Source organism: Vitis vinifera, chromosome 6, assembly GCF_030704535.1.
Source record: "Vitis vinifera cultivar Pinot Noir 40024 chromosome 6, ASM3070453v1".
Taxonomy (NCBI): Eukaryota; Viridiplantae; Streptophyta; class Magnoliopsida; order Vitales; family Vitaceae; genus Vitis; species Vitis vinifera.
Window position 1 is genome coordinate 16,784,695 of NC_081810.1, and position 24,309 is coordinate 16,809,003.

General features: G+C 37.7%; 2 protein-coding genes across 6 annotated transcripts; both read right to left on the bottom strand.

The window, feature by feature from the left end:
- Positions 1-1,900: 1,900 nt before the first annotated feature.
- On the bottom strand, positions 1,901-3,830 carry LOC100253115 (geranylgeranyl diphosphate reductase, chloroplastic). The gene has a single exon (XM_002273097.5). The coding sequence runs from the start codon at positions 3,513-3,515 to the stop codon at positions 2,115-2,117; it is 1,401 nt and encodes a 466-aa protein (XP_002273133.1). The 5' UTR covers positions 3,516-3,830; the 3' UTR covers positions 1,901-2,114.
- A 143-nt stretch (positions 3,831-3,973) lies between these two features.
- On the bottom strand, positions 3,974-23,671 carry LOC100258243 (DExH-box ATP-dependent RNA helicase DExH9). Of its 5 annotated transcripts, XM_019220644.2 has the most exons (15): positions 23,168-23,671; positions 21,025-21,225; positions 20,710-20,928; positions 17,307-17,645; positions 11,830-11,934; positions 11,397-11,507; positions 10,661-10,911; positions 9,471-9,594; positions 9,106-9,385; positions 8,861-9,015; positions 8,261-8,410; positions 7,949-8,181; positions 6,812-7,076; positions 5,744-5,917; positions 5,159-5,595 (listed from the first exon to the last, which is right to left on the bottom strand). In XM_019220644.2, exons 1-14 carry the CDS (start codon positions 23,438-23,440, stop codon positions 5,789-5,791), a joined length of 2,835 nt encoding a protein of 944 aa, XP_019076189.1. In that variant the 5' UTR covers positions 23,441-23,671; the 3' UTR covers positions 5,159-5,595; positions 5,744-5,788. The 5 variants fall into 5 exon arrangements, with proteins under 5 accessions (XP_019076187.1, XP_002273102.1, XP_010651602.1 ...); XM_019220642.2 differs by lacking the exons at positions 5,159-5,595; positions 5,744-5,917 and adding an exon at positions 3,974-4,859 and having other exon boundaries at positions 9,115-9,385; XM_002273066.5 differs by lacking the exons at positions 5,159-5,595; positions 5,744-5,917 and adding an exon at positions 3,974-4,859.
- Positions 23,672-24,309: the final 638 nt, after the last annotated feature.

Here is a 24,309-nt window from a genome sequence, read left to right on the forward strand (position 1 = left end):
TGTGACGAATTGAGAATATGATTGATATCATATCTTAGAAAGGTCATGCATTGGAGGACTCAAATAGTGATGTTTGTCGCTTTGGTATTGTTGATATTATTCACATAGGCATTGATGTTATGTGCATTATTTGGGAGGATTATCGTATCCCATATGTACAACATGGAAAAGGTAGGCCACCAACTCAGTTGACAGTTGCTCGATTGCCACCTGTTTGAGGTCGATCAGCATCTCGAGGGGGATGTAGATATATCAATCGTTAGCCTATCACCTTGTTAGTGTTAGCATCATTATAACCCTCTACCTCTTTATTCCCACGATCAGCACAGTCACCTATCTCTTCAAACCTAGCATTAGTACAACTCCCTATCTCTTCAAACCAACCATTAGTACAACCTCCTATCTTTTTAGACCCACTATCAGTATAACCCTTTACCTTATTAAACCCACCATCAGTACAACCTCTACATCTTCAGACCCACTTTCAATACAACCTCTTACCTCTTCAAATCCACCTTCAGTGCTCGCCACCCCATATGTCGATCCCCTTTCATTGCACCTAGATTCTTCCTTAGCTACTCAACTATGACTTAAGTTTAGGACATCAGTTGTACCCTCAACACAAATATCTACACCATCTACTCTACTATGACTAGAGTCGTCTATATTTGTTCCTATACCTATAGAGACTATCACATCTACTAAGATTTACCCCTAGCCATTCCAAGGAGTCGACGTGACTTATGTTGACCTAGATTGCCACCTCCACCTCTATTTCCAGCTCTATCATAGACAGATATTCTTCATGTGTTGTGTGCAGTACATACTATAATTAGAAAGGGGCGACCAAAAAGGAAGAGAGTACCAATTATACATTGGTTCTCTCCTTGTGAAGGCATGTGAGATTATATACTTTTTTTTTCCCACTATATAAATGTTTAGTAGGTATTTTTTGTGACTTTGATGAAACTACTAAAAATTACATTTTATAGTAGACTTTTTCTAATTAATTTCATTAACTAATTTTGAAATGTATCTTAAAGGCATATATGTTGTGTGTACAAATAATAGCATTTTTTTGTGTGAAATTATAAATATATGCTTTAAAATAATAAAAAATCTATATGTGGAAACTTAAGAGTATACTATTATTTCGATAATGATAAATTTGTCAAAATACAAATAAATTAATATCTTAAAATTACAACAAATTAAATATCTTAAATTATATAATTTATATTTTATTTATATGTCATATAACTTTATTATTTTAAAATTATTAATTTATTGATAAATAAAATATTCATTTGTTATTATCTTTATTAAAGTAATCTTAGATCCTTAAATTTAAATGTACAAATTTTTTACTATTAAAGTATATATTTTTAATTTCAACAGTAATTTGTAATTTAATACTTTTAATTAAATTTTAAAGTAAAAAAAAAAAAAAAAAAAAACTGAAACCATAATTACCAATTTAGGCATCATTTTTTAATTAAAGCGGCAACTTCGATTAACAATTACGATTTTAGTTAAAAAAAATGAAATTTCAATTGATAATTGAAGTTTCAATTCAAAAATAAAGCATCAATTGTCAATTATAACTTCAGTTAAAAAATGAAGCCTCAATTAGCAAAGTTTCAATTAAAAAACGAAGTCTCAATTGTCAATCGAGGCTTCAATTTAAATTTTGAAAAAAAAAAAAAATTATAACATGACTCTTATGTGCCAATAAAATAGTTAGTTTGAATATAAGTTTTGCTGAGGTTAAACCTTTTTTTTTTTTCTACGAAAGGGCTATTTAGCCCCAAAACCCCGGTTATTTTGCAACCCTATCGGCCAACATCCAATTGAACAGGTTAAATCTAGAGATGGCAATGAAGCTTCATGATATGCTCGCTGCTTCTGAAGTTGTTCCTGCATTGCATTGCAGAACTAGTGATGATAATTGATACATAAAGAAAATAATACAACTTTGGTGGCAGCCTACATCTCCCCAAACTAACAAACTAACAAACTAACAATCAAACTCCCAAGCCTTCCAACACAAAGCTACTTCAAATTATCTCATATATTAGACCACATCTCCCCAATACAAGCAAAGTCCTCACAACTCACACCCTCAAAGCCTGTACGTCTCTCCCCACAATCTTACACCTTATCAAACTCCCAAATGTATTGAAAACCATCTTAGCATCCTCCCACCCATCCCCCTCAGCCAACCTCTTGTACAAATAGCTCTCAAACGTCATCCTCTGCACATATTCGTTCCCACACAGCTCCACCAACGCCTCCCTCGCCGCATTGCTCCCGTAGAACACCCTATGCAACAAATCCAGCAACCTGTATGTCACCAAGTACTTCCCATCCCACTCCTTCAGATACTCCCTCCTTAAATCCTCCTCGCTTATCATCCTCAACCCTCCTTCGGAGGCTTTTAATATGGCCTCTGCGCACATTTTTCCCGACTTTGCAGCAAAATATATGCCCTCGCCCGAGCACTTTGTCACGTACCCTGCGGCGTCCCCCACTAAGGCCACGCGGCCTCGGATACGGACAGGGCGTGGGTGCTCTGGTATGGGATGGGCCTCTACTTTGATCACTTTTCCTCCGCTGATCTTGGGTTCAACCCTTTCTCGGATTCCTCTTTGGTACAACTTAATATTCTGCTTTGAGCACACCGTGCCCGTGCCCACTGCCACATGGTCGCATTTCGGGAATACCCAGGCGTAGAAATCCGGCGACACGTCGTTTCCTACGTACATCTCCGCTAGGTCTTGGTAATACTCCATTTTCTCCTCCGGGAGTTTGATTCGTTCTTGGAAGGCGATAGCACAGCTGTAGTCGCCGGCCTTGATGGATTTCGCGACACGGCTGTTGGCCCCGTCGGCTCCGATCACCACGTCGACGGCCAGGGAGTGGCGGGATCCGCCGGCGTTGTAGTGGATGACGTACGGTGATGCCGGGGAGGAGGGGAGGTCGAGGGAGGTGACGAGGGCGGTGATTGCGGTGGCGCCGGCGGACTCGGCTCGGCGGCGGAGGAATGAGTCGAGGACCTCGCGGCGAAGCATGGCGATGTACTCGTTGGGCTTGAGGGTTTTGCCGAAGTCGACGGTGAGGTTGGAGGGGGAGATGATCTTCATGCGGGTGACTCTCCGGTCTACGAGCTCCGGCGGAATGGAGAACTCTTCGAGCATGCAGAGGGGGATGGCGCCGCCGCAGGGCTTGGAGGAGGCGGGGCTGCGTTCAAAGAGGAAGGTCTCGATGCCGCCGGCAGCGAGAGTCTCGGCCGCAGAGGATCCTGCGGGGCCGCCTCCGATGACGGCGGCTCGGAGCTTACGGCCAGAGAGAGGTGGATTAGATATAGAAGAAATGATGAGAGAGGAGGGTTTAGAGGTGGAGAAAGGATTTGTTTTGATGGAGAAAGGAAGCGAAGAAGAAAAGAGAGAAGATAGATGATGATGATGATGGTGGTGGGGTTTGTTTTGCAGGTAAAGAGGAGTAGCAGCTGCCATTGATGAATTTAGGTGAAGAAGAAGATGGGAAGGAGGCAGGTGAGACCGTGAGAGTGACTGGCTCTTGTGAACTTATTCAGTGTGTCTGCAGAATCTTGTCAGCTTGCATTGGTTGGAGCGATGCATTTTATTTTATTATATTATAAAGTTAGCGACTATAGATGTTGGGTATTTCATTTAATATTCAGAAGCACGTTGGATGTCGTGAGTGCACTGGTGGACGCTTCTGTGTTGCCTACTTGCCTTTTTGTATAGGCCTCATTTTAGAGGCATGCCCAGCATTTTGGAGGCCATAACCCATTCACAGGTTATAGTGAATGTATCTATTTATTGGCATACGATACAAACACATCCTTCTGCTGAGAACTAATAAACCCTTCAATGAAGGAAGATAGCCAACAATCCAAAACGATAAAGGAGGAAAATCATGCACAATCAAGGAGGAACATGGTGAAAAATAAAAGAAAAACACCCAATACTAATGCTCCTGGGCACATCTAAATTAGACTCATGTGTAAATTAATTAATAATGTGACACGTCCAAGCTCAACTTCTGTTACCAATGACACAAGTAGCAAAAATTTAGAGGTTGGGAAATGAAGTGCTTAATTAGTGAAAATATAACATACCACACAGTACTAGCCTCTAACCGATGACTGCCAAAAATAGAGGGTGTACAAGCTGATGTTGAAACATAAATTCTCAAACGCAATTCCTTTCCTAGATTATGCTGCTGTGGTCTCTTGTGTGAATGTTTAAGATGATCACCTCCATCTGCCCAGCACACGTACTACTCTCAAATGAGTAACCTTTGTACCTTTTTCTTCTTCCCAACTGAGTAAATAATATAGAAGACGACACCAAGGAGCATATGTCAACAAGAGCCAAAACTTTGCGGGTTGCCAACCCCAAACGGGTCTCCTCCTTGTTTCTCTCATCACAAATGCAACTTTCCCATATGCATCTGCTTGCAGATTGTTTTACCGTTGCTTTAAAAAGAGAGATTCTCGCTTTGTTGAATCCTTCAACAAGGTAAAAAAGTGAAATAGAATCTTCTCGGCAGAACTACAAGTACAGAGATGCTGCAAAGACTATGTCCCTCTTAATCTTGGAAACAGCCTCTTCAAATTTTGCTTCAAGCTCAGTTTCTCCAATGGATTTGGCTGCTTGTATGAGTTGCTGTAGAACTTCCTCCAGTCTCCTAATAGCCCTGATCAAGCTTCCTTCAAACACTTGTGTGATTTCCATAATCTGATAGAATTTGGACCCTTTGGCCCAAGCATGCACAGCCTCCATGATATCAGGCCGGAAAGAATTCACAAAGCTCTCCACATCAATTTGGACCTGAGGTATACAAAAATAATAATAAAAAGGATGAAAAAGATAGTCAGTTGGAGAGTAAAAGATGATAAGCCTTTATTTGCAAGACCAGTCCAGAAATGTAGCCAGAATCACTTAAACAACAGGAAAAAGAAACTTTTGCCCCACATCAAAACTTTACATAGGCTTTTCACCAGATCCCTTTCAGTTTTGATTTCAAAAGGACCCCAAGGTCATCAAATCAGATGTAAACCAAGCATACAAGAAGACCCATCAGCCAGTGAGCAAAGACCATATGTCATGCAATCAGCAGCTCATGCTAGTAAACATCAATGCCATCTATGATAATAAAAATACTTATAATTGTATCATGGTAAATTCTCTTCAGATAAATCTTTCATTCTTAAGAATTTAAGTTGCAATGATCAACATGTAGATTTCTGTCATGCTCATTTCAGTTAAGCACCATTCCACTCTGTTTTACGATAATATGCATTACTAACGGAGCTCTGCAGAGCCCTGCCAATGAAGAAATAGATTCAAATAGCCAACAACACCATATTGCAACAGCACCATCAGCTTCCCAGACAGAGCACAAGCAATTTGGTGAGCAATCAGAGGCTGATGCAGTGGCAGGAAGGGTATTGGCCATCTGATATTGAAACAGCATTTCCTTCAAACATCTTTTTTGGCTGACAGCATCCATTAAATTTTACATGGAGCCTCCCCCTTTCCACCCCAACCACTTGCCACCTGAGCCCTGCAGATGTTATTTGTCATTATCTTTTAAACTTTGGCTCCTGAGGTCAATGGGCAATGCTTCGTTCAACAATTTAGTTTTTGTCCACTTTGCCACATTTCCAAAATAGTTCAAGAATTGCATAGATTTTCTTGGTCTTGCAACTCACCAGCTAGTTATTTTGCCTTCCAATGCAAAATTCTGATGCGACAGCTCATAAAGAACATAACCTAATGAAGCACTCCATCCATCCTCTCCATTTTATAAAAACATGTAAACAGCTCCCTCTCTCATACATGCAAGTATTCCAGATCATCATCTCCCCAACAGCCCCAACCACACCCTGAAATAGGTAAAGTATTTTGTGATATTTTTATATGCGACATCTGATCGCTATGAGAATGGTGGAGATGGTCAATGGCATTTGGAGGCTGACAGCCATGGTGGTGCTGGCTAAGGTGGTTGTGGAATTTGGATTTCAATATGATTATGGAACAGCCAACTAGTGGTTAAAATATTAGGGAAGATTGAAGATGCTGATATGGAGGCACTAAAGGGGTTGCCATGTAGTGGTGATGATGATGGGGAAGTAAATTTGCTTTTCATATACAAATAAAAATAATGGTTCTAAAACCAGTCATACAGTAGAATGACCACAGTGCTGATATCCAATGGCCGTTGAGAGAAAGTGATGAAAGAATGGTAGTTCTGTAACACATGGTGGCAGTTGACTAGTCCAGATACTGGGCAGGGTAATTATGATAAAAGGAAATAAGAGAATGGTTTCAGGATTACAAAATGAGGATTTTTCGTCAATTGAAAAATGGGGATGTTTCTAACTATATAAGATGAAAATTAAGCACCATGTTACCAGAAATAGTATTCAATCCCAATTCTAGACAAAGAGCTAACAAACTTGAAACAGTTTGTGTTAAACATATCTTTGACATGAACTAAATAGCTCTCAACCAGCCTGGCTGAAATTAGTAATTTCCCAAACATGCACCAAAGGGAAGCTCTAACTGAACCTGGTTAAGACCACAGTTCTTAAACTCGAAAGAGAATCAGTATTGAATAACTCAAATCCAGATATTTAAATGCGTGCAGAGTTACCAAGTTCCAGACATTGATTGTGATATGACTTTGTAAACCTATTCAATGTGGTGACTGCAACTTTCAGAGAAAATAAAAATAAAATAAAAAAATGAATGAAGTCAATGGAAAGTTCCACTAATACCTTGCTCTCCAGCTGAACTTTGGCAACCCTCCTAGCTGTATCTTGTAACTGTGTAAATAGCAACTCAAGTTCATCCTTTGGCTTTTGAGCATCTTGAAGCTTCTCCCGCCACACAAAACAAGACAGAAGAGAAACCATATCCTCCACCTTTATGTCTTTGAAAACCCCATTGAACATAAGCTCCGTGAGAGTCAACTCATCCGCACTACTGATTTCACAAGCAACCTTCCCCTTCAACTCCACAACGTTGTCACTTGTGACATACCTGAAGTAAAATAAGATCCAGGCATGTTGACATCATGATTTCTTCTAATCATTTAACAACAAACAATTTTTCAGCTAAATTAAGAGAGTTTAATAAGAAACAAATTTATCAGCAAAAAGGAAAACAAAGGAAGAAAGAAAAGAGTGTCTCAATAAATTTCAGGCTCTGCCACTAAAGGCAGTGCTGTCCAATCTATATTCCTATCTTGGCAAGTTTCCAACTCAATGATAAGCACCTTGGCTCTACCACTCAGGTGTGCCAAGTTTAAATATGAACGCTCTAACATCCACCCAATACATATACCCTAGCCCACCCCCGAAATATCCCTCAAGGTCTCTGCCCTAGACTTAGATAACTTGAGGAGCAACTTTCATGGCCCCTATGTCCAGGGACTGACCAAGGTGTGATTAGCTCTAACCACATAAAAGAACCTCCTCCTCATTCTACAAGAGATGGAGTGATAAATGCCCAACCACCAACCTTTCCATTACTCTTTCTAAAGTTCCTTCTTACTCATTTTAAACTTCCCTCTTAAATGTACAATATCTCAAACCTATTTTTGGAATGCAACCTTTAGCTTCAGGCTTCAAACTCCATCTTGCATTAGTCTAACAAGGGAAGGTTTTTTGGAAAGAGGCAATTATTTTATTTTGAATGATGATAAAAAAAACAAGGTAAGAGTAGGAGTAAATTGAGATTTGAAACAGGAAAAACTTAGGAGGCTTGCAGCTCCCAGACCTGATGTGGCTGTCAAAGCAGGGTAGCCCAGACTAATTAAGCAGCTGCCAGGAAAGGAACATCCACAACCAAAAAAAGAAAAAAACATCTTTTCCTAGTTCTAAGGTTGAAATGAAACATAGAAATTTCATTACCCTAGCTTCCGAAGAACCCGTTTCCTTGCCTTGAGTTCATCTTTGAAAGCCAATGCAGTGGAAGAGCGCATTGTTCTCTTAATTGACTTGATCTTGGCTGTCAATTCTTTCTTCATATGCAAAACTTTAAGCTTCTGCTCAATAAGTGGAGATTTTGCAACTTCATGCTTGTCAAACAAGCTCTCTAAAGCTTCTATCCTACGGACAGCCTTTCTGTACTGGCTACTTTGAACCTGAAGAATATTTCATGAAAAGTGAAAATTTCAAATATGAACAAATCAAGATGTAGATAAGTAATTTAATGTAACATACCTTCATGTCTTCCTCAGGATCTAGGAGGGGCATCCCTTCTTTAGCAAATCTAGAAAGAACTTCCGACACCTTTTTCAGGGTGTTTTCTCGAGCTTCCAATGGCAAAAGATCCTTTGATATGATCAGACGGACACTACTTAAACCATCAATCTGCTCACAAATGAAAAGAACAAATCAGTTTCATGTGTGGCATGACTAATCAATGATATAACATAAAATGGTAGGTAAAAATTTTCTAGGCAAATGTTTTTACTCCAATGTTTCAACCACTTAAATCACAAGACAACTGGAAGAAAGAAAAAATTTAAAGAGCAGATAAATCTAATTTGAGAAAAGAAATTAGATATTTAATGCAAATTTAACAATAAAATCTCTATCATATCATCGTTTACAAATCGATAGTGTTTGGGAACTCGGGATGCTTAAAACAAAATAAAACACGCAATAATGATTTGTATCCATGTTCAGTCTATAAAAATACTGAATGCTTGATGAGATAATTTACAGAATTTAAAAAGCCCAAAATAATCATGTTGCAACTGCTGGTTAAAAGAAAAGAACAGAGATTTATGAATATTAGAATAGTATGATGGACTTTGCCTGAGAAATAGGAACAGTAACAACAACAGGTTCTCCAGGCTCCTTCAATGAAACAATCTTAATTGTCTTTTTTAAAACTCCATCCCTACTAACTGTACATCTGGTTAGAACATCCACCATGTAGTCTGCATCCTCTGGTTTTCTACTTACATCATCTGAATCACAGATCAAGAACAAATAGTTTTGTAAACTTAAATTAGAAAGGACAACTAGCTGTTAAATTTAAGATCAATTTAAGCTCTTACCTTCAGTACCTTTCACCCTTTCAAAATTGATAATCACTGCCCATGTGGTCTGGTCCTTGATACAGAAAGATGGAGAATTTTCCTCAGTCTTTGTGCATTGGATGCACACAAGCCTTCCAGGTTGCAAGAAGGGCAAGCAGTATCTTGGAGAAAACACAATATCACGGACATCCTTCTTCAAACTCTTATACTGCTGTATCAGGTTGTAATAATTCTCCAAACTATCTTCTTCCTCAATTATAATTGAATCCCTCTCTTCTTCAAGGTTCTTTGCTTGTTTCTGTGTGTGCAATGTCAACAAATACATAATTTGGAAGGAGGGGGTCAGGGGGAACAATTTATGGACAAAGTTACTGTCAACCAACCTCAAGATCAGGAATGGCACGGTCTGCTTGAAATTGATAGAATGAATTGCGAAGCAACTTTTCAGGATCACCATCCTCAGATCGCATTTGATTCAGAAGCATGTTGTAACTTAAATGGAAGGCACTGGAACAAAAGGGAAAAAGTGTCACCACAAAACACCACAGAAAGCAAAACAATAGCAATTCTTGGCTGATCGAGGGATCAAATTGTATAGTTCTTTTGTTGGTAGCTTGGAGGATTAGCCCTGGATAACAAAAAGTTCTAGACCATATTTTATAATCTAGTGCCACAAGATTCAGATTTGGATTCTTAATAAGCTTGTTCACAATGAATTTCATGATCAGGAGATTCTTAATCCAAGTCCAAAAATCTCTCATATTGAAGGACGATGAAAACTTGATCTTCACGTCTCTACAACTTTGGGTACTGTTGCGACAAGGATTAAAGGCCTTCTAAACAATATCCTATGATCATATTATGCATTAGCCATCTGAACTTCTAGATGCAACATTTTTTTTTTATAGGAAACAACAAAGAAATATATTGATAGAAATAAGAAGTACAAAAGAAGGATGAGGAACTTCTAGATGCAACATTCATTTAGTTAAAAACTCTTAACTTATATCCTTAAATGTTTAAAAGCAGCAGCATCTAATGGGGAACCAGGTGTGAGTGTTTTGGGGTAAAAGCATCTTTGGAAGCCATGCAAGCAAGAAAACTGAGCCTATTCCCTTAGGTCTAGTACTAAACTGAATGGACCCTGTAGGAGCTGGTTCAGGCTCCTGGTTTTTCCGAAATAAGGTTGAGAAGATGTCCTAGTAAGAGAGTTATTTTTTCTCAACAAAGTTCCTTCCTAGGGTCTTTGATTATATTTATGGAGATCAAAGAAGTTTCCTTCCACTACTTTTGGATTTTAAGATAATCTGCAGATACTACAACAAATACTTTATAATTACAAAACTAATAGTCAAAAGCCCAGGGAGACTCACTAACCAAACTAAATATTAGGAAAGGTTCCCAAAAGAGCACTAGTAATATAAAACAAAAACAACATATTTAACCACACAAATCAGTTGAACCGATCATTATGCCCCTTAAATTCCAGCAATAAGTATGCAAAAAAGGTGGCCCCAAATAAGAATTTATTCTGCATCAAAAGCAATACCGAAGGGGCAACTGAAACCAGTACCTGTTCAAGCAATCAGCACTTCCTTTGAGCATCATTTTAGCAGTAGAAGGTTCTAGCTTCTCATCCACCATAAGGATGCATATTCCCCGTTCATCAATGCCTCGACGACCAGCACGACCACTCATCTGTATAAACTCCCCACTGGATATCCATCTAAATTTATCCCCATCAAATTTACGAACATTTGTAAACACTACAGTCTTTGCTGGCATGTTCAAACCAATGCTGAAAGTCTCTGTGGCAAACAAACACTAAAGGAAAACATTTCAATATTTAAAGCACACCTAAAAAATTTAATTAATTAGCAAGGATTCACCATTGGACAAACGGTGACTAGAATATTCTAATTTTTTTCATGACAAAGAGAGGGAAAACGAAGGCAAGTCCCTTTTAGTAAGAGAACATAATGAGACAGGAGAGATCGTTCAGAAAATTGGTATAGATGCACAGGGAAAATTCAAGAAGAAAAATAAACAGAAGCAGGGTTTGGGGAGGCAAGAAGCTCTAGTTATTATACAGGATCACAAACTGAGAAACCAACATTTGGGCTTTATACAATGTAAATTTGATAAGAGTTGTGTGTTTCAGGAATATCATTACTGATTAGCATTGCCAAGTAAAATGACAAGAATGAAAAATAAAAAGAAAAGTAAAAATAAAAGGCTACAATCAGTTGTTACACTGATGAAACCAAAATCCATGATAACAGACGGATTCACAAGTTTTAGCACCCAACCTTAATGAGACCTTCTTGAAATAGTATCTCAATCACTTCCTTCAGTATGGGAAGCAACCCAGAATGGTGCACGCCTATTCCACGTTTTAAGAGGGGTAGCATATTTGAAACCTGGAAATTTTCAAAGTATGGAAGCACCATAAATAATTTTTCTAATAAGCTAAAGCACCATAAATAATATATATATATAAAGAAATTATTAATCTTTTACAGTAGAAATTTAAATAACAAATTATGACCAAACTATTGACAATAGTTTCTAAAAAAAAATGATAGACCAAAAAAGAGAGTGCAAGATATATTAAGATACAGGGATACATATCTTCAGGGGAAAAGATATTTACAAAATAGAATAGAAAATAAGGGAGAGAGAGAGGTATTTACAAACTAGAATAGAAAATGAGTGCAACAATAAGAAGAGAACAATTCTTGCCTGAGGTAACTTTTTATCATCATCTGAAAGCATGTCCATAGCACTCCAGAATATAGTTTCTATGTTCACTTTCTCATTGTCATCATTTAAATCCATTCTTGCCATCTATAGAAACAAAAAAAAAAAAAAAGAACAAGCCTCAGTCTTAACATTTTCACATAAAAAGAAGAAGCAGAAGAAGAAAGGATTAGGAGTATATATAAATGCTACAGAGCACATGAGTGATTGGGCCATATTTGACATGGATTACATACATGCAGTATCTAGCAGATATGGGGTATCCAGGGTTGCAAGGCTAGCACATCTTGAATGGAAAATCAGAATTGTATGGTTTAACATTCTTCTCCCTCCCCAAACACAAACACCAACCCCAAAATAGATGCACAACTTTAACCAGGCTTTGATTAACAGTAGCCTTTAGGAACCCCACTGCAAGAAACCAAACTTAAGATTTAACCCCTAGTTTCTCCTGTGATATAAGTTTTCCAAATGGGTTGAAGCAATCTGAGACTTTGTTATGCATAAAGAGGCTTAAGACAAAATCAATTCTGAGAGCAATCAATTCCAGCCCTAAATGATTATTTAGGTTACCAGATTTGGTTGAGCTTTTTGGAAATCTAAAATAAATTTCAATAATCTGTTTCATCCATTAAATAGATGACTTCTAGAGCTTGAAAATGAGCATAAATTTGACCCAATTTGGATTTAAGTTAACTAAGATACAAGTGACCGAAGTCCGAACTAGAATTTGCATCTGGGGTAAAAACACCCCAAAGTCTCTGATGACCAAACTGTCATCCAGAGAAGGGCCATATGGTCAAGAAGATTATACCATTACATGGGAAGGACCAAACCTCAGCCCAGAATGTAAAGAACTTTGGAAGACTAATTTTCTTGCCTTTTGCACTCCTAACTGGTACATGAGGCTCTAGGGGTCCAAAAACCTATATTCCCTGTAAATATTAGCTCCCTTCAGCCTCTAAGACACAAAAGAGGCATTGCTAAAAGCCTCCTAAGCATTGGACCCCTTTTCTACCCGTTTGACCAACTTTTGTCCATATTTTAACACACTGCTTAAAATAAATTCAACATTGTTTTAAACTATTTTTAGCCAAAAAACAAAAAAGCTGGTTTTAAATCCCCAGGCCCAAACACTGGATTTATTGGTAATAATAGTATTCTCAACCAAAAAGAAAAAGAAAAAGGAAATTAAAAAAACCCACTGACATGCCAACATAGAAAATGAAGTCCCAGATTTGATAATTTCTTCCTTGCAGGAGGCTATCATGTTTCATATTTCTGATTCAATGTTCTGATAGTTTCCATGTTTCTACTGCTTCTAATTTTTTGATAAGAGAGAAAATTGTATTAAAAAACCACCAAAGCAGCAGCTGAAAGTATACAAAGAAGAAGAAAAGACCCCGGGGCTCCCCAGCTGGAACACAGTTGCAAGGAACGGAGGTGCAGAAGGAACCCCACCCTCAACGGGATCCCACCCAATCAATAAAATCAACTAAAGTCGAAGGACCATATTTTCTGAACAACTTTGTCTCTACCCAAAGGAAATAAACAAAGGAACTCTTTAAGTTTTTTTTTTTTAAAAAAAAAAAAAAAAAAAAAAGGTTTTTGGATTGACAACACTTCTTCCTCAAATGAGATTTTGTTTCTTACCTTCCAAACCGTCCAAAAAATACACAAAGGGTCTGCTCTCCAAACTTTCTTTTTCTTTTTTCCCACAAAAGACCCGTCCTAGCCCAAAAGCGTCTCCTTGACAGTGGTTGGCAGCACCCTCTGCACCCCAAAAAGAGAGAAAAACATCGCCCAAAGAGTCCTTGCCTTAGCGCAATGGAGAAGAATGTGGTCTATAGATTCTTCATTCAATTGACAAAGGTAGCATCTATTCGCTAAAGACGAACCTCTCTTCTAAAGTTGGTCCAAAGAAAAAGCTTTTTCCCATGAAGCTTCCCACCCAAAGAAACTCACTTTGGGCTGCACACAAGCTTTCCAAATGACAGTCGAAGGGAAAAAGGCTGAAGGGCCTGAATCTAATGCTTTGTAGAGAGACTTAACGGAAAACTTCCCACATTTAGTCTCTCTCCAAAGCACCCTATCTTCCACATCTTGCTGAACTCTCTTCCCATTAAGGCCCAGAAAAAACCTGTGTACCTCACCATCTCCCAATCATTGAAAGGTCTGGAGAAGTGCGGGCTCCAACTCCCCCTTCCCTCAGAGGAACTCCACACATCTTTGACCCAAGCATCCTTGACGAGAACTAAAGCAAATGAAGTGGGAAAAGAAACACAAAGAGGTGAATCCCCACACCAACTATCTTTCCAAAATTTCACCCTTTGTCTATTCCCCACCTCAAAAGAGAGCCTACTACTTACATGTCACTCCCTCCTAATTGCTTTCCATAATCCCACACCATACCCACCCCTCACTTCCTTGGAACACCAACCCCCTTGCTCCTCCCCAAACTTCCCCCTAATCACTTGATTCCAAAAAGCCCCTCTCTCATTAGCAAATCTCCAGCTCCATTTGCACAGAAGTGCCTTATTAAGAGTAGAGAGACACTATACCCCTTGCCCCCCTTTACTTTTGTCTAGGAAAACCAAACCCCACCGTACAAGATGAGGTTTCCGCCCAAGAGCCTCACCTCCCCACAAAAAATTCCCCTAAATCTGCTTTATCCTCAATCTGACTTTTCTGCGCAAAGAAAACACAAACATGAAGTAAATGGGCATGCTTGCCAAAGTGCTCCGAATCAAGGTGATCCTCCCTCCTTTGGAGATGTATTGGCTCTTCCACCTAGCCAATTTCTTCTGAAATCTCTCCTCCACTCCATCCTAAACAGTCACGGATCTATGAGGAGCACCTAAAGGCAATCTCAGATAAGAAGATGAGAGACTCCCAACCTTACACCCAAGATCAGCAACCAAAGCCTTCGCATTTTCCACACCACCTACCAGGATTAACTCACTTTTGTCCAAATTAATTCTCAACCCCGAAATGGCCTCAAACCACATTAGAATCCAACTTAAATACATCATCTGATCCTGAGAAGCCCCATAGAAAACCAAAGTATCATCGGTGAATAATAAGTGAGACACTTGAACCCCTTCACCACCTCTACCCCTCGCCTTGCAAGCTACCAAAAAAACACTATTTACGGCTCTCTTCAGAAGACAACTAAGATCCTCCATAGCAATCACGAATAAGTACGGTGAGAAGGGATCCCCTTGCCTTAATCCCCTAGAACTTTGGAAGAAATGTGAAGATGTCCCATTAACCAGAACAAGAAAGCTAGTTGTGGAGATACACCATTGCATTCACCAAAGCCATTTCTCCCTGAATCCCATCATACCCATAACTGAAAGCAAAAAGGACCAGTCCACATGATCATACGCCTTTTCTATATCCAACTTGCACATCACTGCCCTCTCATTGCTCTTCAAAATCGAATTTATAACTTCATTAGCAACAAGGACAGTATCCAAGATTTGTCTTCCCTCCACAAAGGCCTTTTGAGCCTTAAAGACCACCTTACCCACCACCAGCTTTAGCCTATTGGCTAGCACTTTAGCTAGCCACTTATACAACCCTCCCACCAAACTAATTGGCCTGAAGTCCATTAAATCTTCTGCTCCCCCTTTTTTGGGGGTCAAAACCAGGAAAGTTGCATTTAGACTTTTTACAAAGCGACCATGGTCATGAAACTCCCTAAAAAATCCCATGACCTCCTCCTTCACAAAACCCTAAGAAAACTGCTAAAAGGCCATAGGAAAGCCATCAGGCCCAAGCGCTTTGTCCCCACAAAAGCCCTTAAGAGCTTCCAACACCTCCTGCTAAAAAAAAAAAAGGCTCCTCCAATTTAGTCGCCTCCACAGCCTCCAACCTTGCAAAGGACAGATCACTAATGTTGGGTCTCCACCCTCCAGTAGCAAACAACAAATTCTTAAACGCATTCACCACTCCAACTCTAATCTCATTCTCCTCTGTTAACCAAGAACCACTAATCTAAACCCGGGTCATCTAGTTCCTCCTCCTGTGAGCATTAGCCATCTTATGGAAGAAACCAGTGTTCCTATTCCCCTCCCTCAACCATACTTCCCTTGATTTATGTCTCCAAGAAATTTCTTCAAGAAGCACCCACTTTTTAAAATCCTCTTTTGCTCCTCTCTTAGCTTCCAACTCAAGAACAGTAAGTGGTTGAGTTAGCTCTACTATGTCCTAAAAGTCCACTTGATTCAAAGCCAACGCCTTATTGGCTTTAACTTTGCCGAAATCATTCCTATTCTAGTCTCTCAAAAGCGGCTTCAGGGCTTTTAGCTTCGTTGCCAAGACAAAACTAGTAGACCCACTAAAACTAAGACCTTCCTACCAAGCCTGCACCTTATCCTTGAAACTCTCCTCCTTCAACCACATATATTTTAATCTAAAAGGCGAAGGGCCTCTCCTCACGCCTCCCCCATCTAGCATGATTGGAAAATGATCTGAAACCGACTTAGGAAGGACACACTATACAGCCCCAGTAAAGTGACCTTCCCATTCATCCGAGACCAGAAACCTATCAAGCCTAGAATGAGATTGATTATTCAGGCCACCCGACCAAGTGAAAGATCCTCCCTGCAAAGGCAAAGTCCCTTAACTCTAAATCCTCGATAATCTCCGAGAATCTCCTCATTGAGTAGGTTAGTCTGCCTCCCCTAGTGCTCTCCTTAGGGAACCTAACCACATTAAAATCACCTACCACGCACCAAGGGTCACCCCACAACCCTCTAACAGCATCAAGCTCCCCCAAGAAATCTTCCCTTTCCTTCTACTGCTTCTAATTTAGGACTGCCACCATAGTAGATTTGTTTCCATTTTACATTTTCCCATGAAAAAAATTATTTCCATTTAAGGTTTATTTTCATTTTTTAGGTTTGTCCCCAGTTGACCCTCTTTCTACTTTTACATAAATTCTACCAATATCATTTTCATTTTTCTTTTGTGACATGCCCGCTTGGAGATTGCTAACAAACATACTTATAATTCTTTCGCTTCCCTTTTGAGTATCTAATTTCCTCCAATGTGGTATAGCACATGCTGTCACCAACTTGGTTTATTTCCCTCTTGGGTACAATTTTCAAATCCACCTTTAGTTAATGAAATAGTGATATTAAGCACAGAATAGGGACCAGTTTCAACCTGGTGAGAATGGAATGCAACCACCTTCCTAATACATAAAAAAAAATCCCCAAGCCCAGAGTTGAGCAATGTGATTAGTGGGTTGTCTATGGAGTTGATGTTGCTTTCATAGTTTTCTAGGAACAGCCTTTGTATCAACATGGTGACTGAAAAGTTTCAGAACAAAAGCATTATATTAGAGTATGTGATCAGGGCTCTGTCTCCAGGTGGTGGAAACCTAGGTAGTTAACCCGACCCCCATTTCTTTTTTTTTTTTCCTTCTCAGAGAGAGAGAGAGAGAGATTTACCTGCATTGCAAGAAATTCGCAATCCCTTTTACTGAAGCTGAAAAGTATCACGGGATCATACTGACGCTGAATAATCATTTTCACCATCTTGAAAATGTCACTTTCTTCACCAGCTCTGCCCACCACCAGTCCTTTCTGCCTCTTCCCATTTTCTCTTTTCTTGTCACCTTCACCAGCAGGAACGAGTGCATTTAAAGCTTTCTGAAAGCTATCCTCACGAAATTTTCCCTTTTCATCCACCACCAAGTAGAGACCATCGCCTCCAGAAGGAAAAATATAATGCTGAAGTGGTGTTGGCCGATAATCAGTATAAACAATGTGACACGGTTGCTGATGGACCTGCATTCTGGGAAATAACATTAATGCCATTATATTAACCAGGCATGGTTCCCTACTTAACAAGACAAACTACAATATAAATTATTGGAATAAAAATTCATCAATGTCATCTAGAAACACTGATGGTTGAAGTTGCACATAATGGTCCTAGTAATCAATTTTCTCAAGTCTTCTGACACAGACTTCCTTGCTAAGAAAGGTTCCTTGTTTTCATTAATGTCCATCCCTCCTCTATAATACAGAAAGGTTGAGTAGGAAATAAGGAGGAGGAAAGCAGAGGAAATAAGAGACTATATTTGACAGGTGTTCTATAAGATTTCACATGTTTAAGCAAACATGCAAAAGAAATTATAATTAATTTATGTCTAGATTATAGGAAAATCTAGGAAGCATGGGCTTTATGGTGGCCTATGTTACATAGGCTAGGGTACAGGTGTTGGGTGTAGGTTTGTGTCTAGGTGTCTAATCCTTTGCATCTCAAATTTTAGGACATCGGAACTTGGTTGAAAAATAATTTTCATGGTACTTGGAAATGACATGATACAGAAAAAAAAAAAAAAAAAACAATTAGAATTTAGTTAGAAGCAAAAAATTAATATATTCTTGACAAACAGAATTAAAAATAAATAAAATAACATCTCTTTTTTCCTTTATCCTTATTTTAAAAAAGAACAAGAAAATAAAAATAGTCAATATCTAAAGTAAAATAAGAGTATTCAACAGGGAGCCCACACACAAACGCATATCATGTCGTGTTGGCATGAGTGCATTAGGTAAAGTTGAAGAGTCTAGGTATCATAAATGGTGGCACCTAGAATCTTGAAACTTACAGGTGCAACCCATGCATTGAAAAGATGCTAAGCCCACTCTGGCACATGGTTTGTAAGGCTTAAAAGACCTTTTTGGCAATAAAACTCATTTTATTTAGTGTTTGGTTGCATTTTAAGCATGTCAGATTAAAGATATTAGGAGTTAAAGCTCTTTCGATAGAAGTTACAATACTATAGCTTTTGTCCAGAAGAGTTTTAGGAAGCTGGTATCTATTAAAAGCCTTCTAAAGATGTAGTAATTAAAAACTGATAAATCTCTTTCAAATAAGCTCTCCTATATACAGCTGTTTTTAGAAAGAACTTTATTAGAAATATAGCTGCACAAAAGAATGCCTAATATACCAAACTCAAGTGCATCTTTCAATCAATAGAATTTTTGGCATGGCAAACATAAGAACTAATAATCCCTCTTGTTGACGGGTGGATTTCAAAAGGAGATGAGAAAAGAGAGAAAGAAAAGGAGAAATATGGTATTGAACAAATATGTTTTTACAAAAGAAAGGGCTCCCTCATTATCTACATATGCCGAGTGATTTATTTGATTCCTCACTCCTGATCTATCATTAGATCTTGTAATCAATTGCACCCTATCAGTTGATAGATCCCTAATTTTTTCATCAATGGACATATGCACTACATCTGTAGGTGCTAAGTACAAGATTCAAACAGTTTTGAATTCAAGGGAATATTACTAGAAAATATAATGGACAGAGGTTGCCAATCGTAGCTGATCAAACCCCATCAAATCATGTCTTAAGAGGCTGCAGTCCAAAAGCTACTCATTTTGGATACAATGCTGACAGATCACCAACTAATCATGATAAAATTTTCATTATCTGATCACAACAATTTTTACAAACTATAAAAACAGAGGGCTCCAATTTTGGGGAAGACATGCCTAGAAGAAGAGGAAGCAAATGTATTGCTCTACAAGCAAGAAGTATTTGAAGATTAATCCAGTGGGATGGGTACAAATGCATATATCACCAATGAACTAGAAGAGGAGAAGCTCAGAGCCATGCCTGAGGGTTTTAAAAGGATTCAGCATAAATATGCCAGAAGAAAAAGTGGAGGAAGATAATTGTCCTATCATTCAGCACCTGAGGCCTTGCCTAAACAAGAAAGTTCTGCCATTCAATTTTGCAATCCATATTGCATTCTTGCACCTTATTTTCACTTGTGTAGGGTTTCATGCTTAGAAAAATATCTTTCAATATCAAAGAAATCCTCAATAGTTAAGTTGAATTGGTTCATGAGTTTACCATCCTCTATTTTACTAACATTGCTTAAAGAAATGTTCATCTTTTATCATTTGTAATCAAGCATTTCACAACTGGGAGGAAGCGAAACAATCAATAGATTGGCTGGAACACGCCAAAATTCAGAATACCACCATTTGAATGAGGTATGAGTTTTGAATCACATTAAATCAAATTATCCTTTTGCTAAAAGAGGTGGGATCTTAGAGAAAGAAAAGGGTAAGAACAAAAGGTCAATAGATTTTTTAATATTGAATTATGTCCAAGAAAGAATCACTTGCTCTTTATTTATTTATGATTTAAGGTTTATTTTGATTTATCAACCCATAGTTCTAAAAGGCAAAAGGTGCACCTAAGGCGCAAAAGTCTCCTATAACTTAGGCGCAAGGCGCAACACAAGGCGCGTGCCTGACTAAAGTGAAATGCAACTTGGGGTGCATATTAATCTTATAAAATATGATTCAAAATCTAATCCAATCAATAAAAAATTTAAGATTCCAAACATTTAAAAGAATCATTCAATAAAAAAAATAACAAAATTATATAAGTTTAAATATACAAATAGAAATTTCAAAAATAAAAGCATTTAAAAAAGAAGAGTAAAGTCGATAAGGCGCATGTCTTGGCAAGCGAGGTGCTATAACTAGGGAGTGGTTGCGCCTTGAGCCTAGGCGCATTTAAAGTGTGCCTTTTAAAACTATGTATCAACCTTAATCAAGACACCCATCATTTACCTAAGGCAAATCCTAAGCAATATAAGTTGCTCAATCCCAAAATATTCATGCACACTACATTTACTTATTTACATTGAAAGCCTATTAAGAGATCTCGATTATCCAGGTTGGATTATAAATTATTTCTTTGCTGCTCTTCTTCAAAGTTCCTAGAAAGGATATTTCCCATCTTCATCATCTCCGAAGCTAATTTCACAATTCATAATATGGTAACAAGAAACATTTAAAAAGCATAAATCACCTTTGCAACCCAATCAGCGAATTCCTTTGCATTAGGCACAGTTGCTGAGAGGAATACAAATCGTGAGTTCCTTGGAGCCATGACAATGCTTTCTTCCCATACCACACCTCTTTCCCTATCACGCATATAATGTACCTCATCAAAAATTACCCAAGCCACCTCCCGTATAATTTCTGATCCCTTGTATTGCATACTTCTCCAGATTTCTGTGGTCATTACCTGAAACAGAACTATAATTTAGCAACCCAAAATACAGAAACATTTCAAAGGCTCAAATAGGAAAAAAATAAATATATAAATGATAACTGGGCCTACCAGGCAAGAAGCATTGGGCTCAATAGTGACATCCCCAGTCATCAAACCAACATCTGAGAATTCTTCTTTAAATTCTCTATACTTTTGGTTGCTGAGTGCCTTGATAGGCGAAGTGTATATTACTCGTTGATTGTTTTGCAATGACATGGCAATAGCATATAACGCTACAACAGTCTTTCCCGCTGATGTATGAGCTGATACCTATCAGAAAATGGAAATGATGAGAGATGTAGAACATGTGCAGACTGCAGAATAAGAGGCACTGATTGAGAAAACATAATAAAATAAAGTAGGTAGGTTATACATGCACCAGGAGCAACATCAAGAAGAACCATGCAAAAACAAATAACTGAATAATAAAAAGAACGATAACCTGGGCTTGAGAATTAGTATGTGATTTACATGGTAGAAACTGACATCTCATGGTAAGGTAAACCTACAGAAAGCATACAATATAGTATCTACATGGTAGCTAAGAAGAAGGATTCTTGCTAAAAAAATATTAATTATAATAGTTTTGATTACCAAATTCAAAAATTGCCTCTACAGCAGTTAAGCTGTCATGAAGATCTTTAAACAGTTCACCAGTTTCTTCCTTCCAATAATTACTAAGATACTTCTGATGATTTAATCTCACATATTAAGTTTCTGTACATGCCCAGTGAAGGGCAAGGTTCGGGACGTCCAAACTTCTCAGCTATGTCAGAGAGACGACCTGTTTTTTTTTTTTTTTTTTTTTGATAGGTAAAATTTTATCCCTATTGGGACTTTGACTTGGAACCTCCCACAAACCCTCCCAAACCTTTACCACTTGAGCCAGGCCTCAAGGGTATTTCAGAAAGTTGACCTTCTTCACATGTTAATGTTTAGATTTTCAAATTTCTGTTTTTTCTTTTCCTTTTTTTTTTTTTCAAGTACAAGTTGTATAAGTTTACACACAATTTTCTTTGAATTCAAAGAACAGGACTCAACATTAAGGGGTCTAAAGTTTAAGTTAGCTATGAAAAGCTTAAAAAAAAAGTAGAATGGTTAGAGAAAAACACATGCTGAATTGTACTTTCTTTTCTTTTTTCACAAATGGTAGAACCAACCAATTGGGCATTGTAAGTACAAATAGGCTTCCTCTTAAATGTAACCCTTCCCCTAATAGACTAACTAAGTTCATGGTGGATGATTAGAGAGTGTGCTCACGTTTTCAAGGGTAGGGTTGCAGTGATGACTTGTGACAGGAATTCCCTCAAAACACCTATTTCTTATGTGAATCAATGGATACACATTCCATAACAAGCCCAAACAGTTTCACAATTTAACTCCAATTTTTCCTGTTCTGGCAGGAATATTAACTCCAAAGTTTCCCATAAGCACAGGCTCAGAGGTGCACCAAAACCAAGCCATTTATGCATTTATAGAACTCCAAACTAGTTTCCCTTCTCCAACACAACCCACCCAACCCCCACAAATCCATGTAGTTCTGGGAGGAGGTAGGTTTTGGGATCCCCACCTTTAATTATCTAATTCAAGAGAAGCAAAATTAAAGGAAAAGACTCCACTAAACTCTTAAGTAATACAACCAGAGGCTTTGGTCATTTGAGTATTTTCATTTTTTCAAAAACCACAACAACATAAAACACAAGATTCCAAATTCTAGTTACCCTCAATTTTATTGGCAACCAACTAGAAATTAATTTAAAAAGAAACCAAATTACCACATCTCTTCAGCAGGCAAACACTCCACTCAACTATACCCAAACAACTATTTGACTCTTAAAGGAAATCTTTTCAGTTTTCAAACATCTAAAGAGCCCCAAAATGTAAGATTCCAACTTCTATTCACCCTCAATTTTATTAGCAACTCACCAGAAATAAAGAAAGAAACCTAAGTAAGCATATACTCCACCCACCTATACCCAATACAACTATCTGCCTCTGAGGGGTCAGCAAACAACATAAAATATAAAATTCCAACTTCTATTTACCCTCAATTTTCTCAGCAATTTATGTCAAATCCAGTTAGCATCCAACAAAACATATCTTTTACAACCGAAATTTATACTAATCTCCGAAATCATTTCACTCCACATACAGATGCATCAAAAATAGCATCAAAATTGTTGGAATTTAAGCCCAAAATGTGAGAAGATACCATAACAGATTCCTCGGCGTCGAGGCATTTGATTGCTTCGGACTGGAAAGGGTCGAGAGTGAACGGGAACTCCTTTGCAGGTTTCGAATCTTTCCGGGGCGAAGACGAAAAGGAAGAACGTGGCTCGTAGCCCTCTGGGTACGAAACATCGTGTATGCAAGCCACAGATTCTTCTAACGTATTGAGTGAAGCACTGTCTTCTCGCTGTTGTTTCTGTGGAGAGAGGCGCTCGACGGAGGGGTCTTCTGTTGATTTTCTCTTGAGCGACCCCATGGATAATTGGATTACAGAAAAAGGAAGTGGGGAAGAGAGAGTTAAAAGCAACGGTGTTGTTTGGCTTGTGAGAAAGTGAGGGAAAAAGAAGGAAATAACGTTTTCCCTGACTCGTAGAACAACGAGGAGGATGCAGCGGTCGTGGTGGCTACCCACGTTTCACCGCAATGAAGTGATGCTCCTTCCAAAACCTAAACAACGACTATATACTTGTATTAAAAATTTCCCTTCAACTTATCTCAAGAAAATGAGTCCCTATAAATAATTAATTATATTTAATTTTTGGATAAATACTTTTCCCATTTTTATATTTTTTTTCCTTTTCATATATTTTAGATTTTCTAATAAGTTTATATATCCGTTTCCTTACACTTCATGTTTTCTATTTTTAACATAGAAAAGAAAATGTGGTAACTTAAACTTTTATATGAAATAAAGAATCTTTACAAATATATATTTTAAAAAAATAATTTTAAAAATTATTTAAATATTTAAGGGTTTATTTGACAATTGTTTTCAAAAACAATTTTATGTTCTTAAGAACAAAAAAAAAAATAAAAAAGTGTTTGGTAACTAAAAATTGTTTTATATTTTTTGTTTTTATGAATAAAAAATAAGGTTTTTTCAAATAATATTTTTTATTTGTTTTCTATTATTTTCACTTGTTTTTTTAAATGTGTTTTAGAAAATAATTATAAAGCATGTAGAATGGTTAAAAATAAAATAATTGATATAAAAAAAATTAAAACATATTTAAAAATACTAAAAATATAATAAAAATATTTTAAATTTCCCAAACAGACTTTTATTTTACAAAACATTAAAGAACAATTTTCGAAAACTATTTTTTAAAATTATTTTGAAAATAA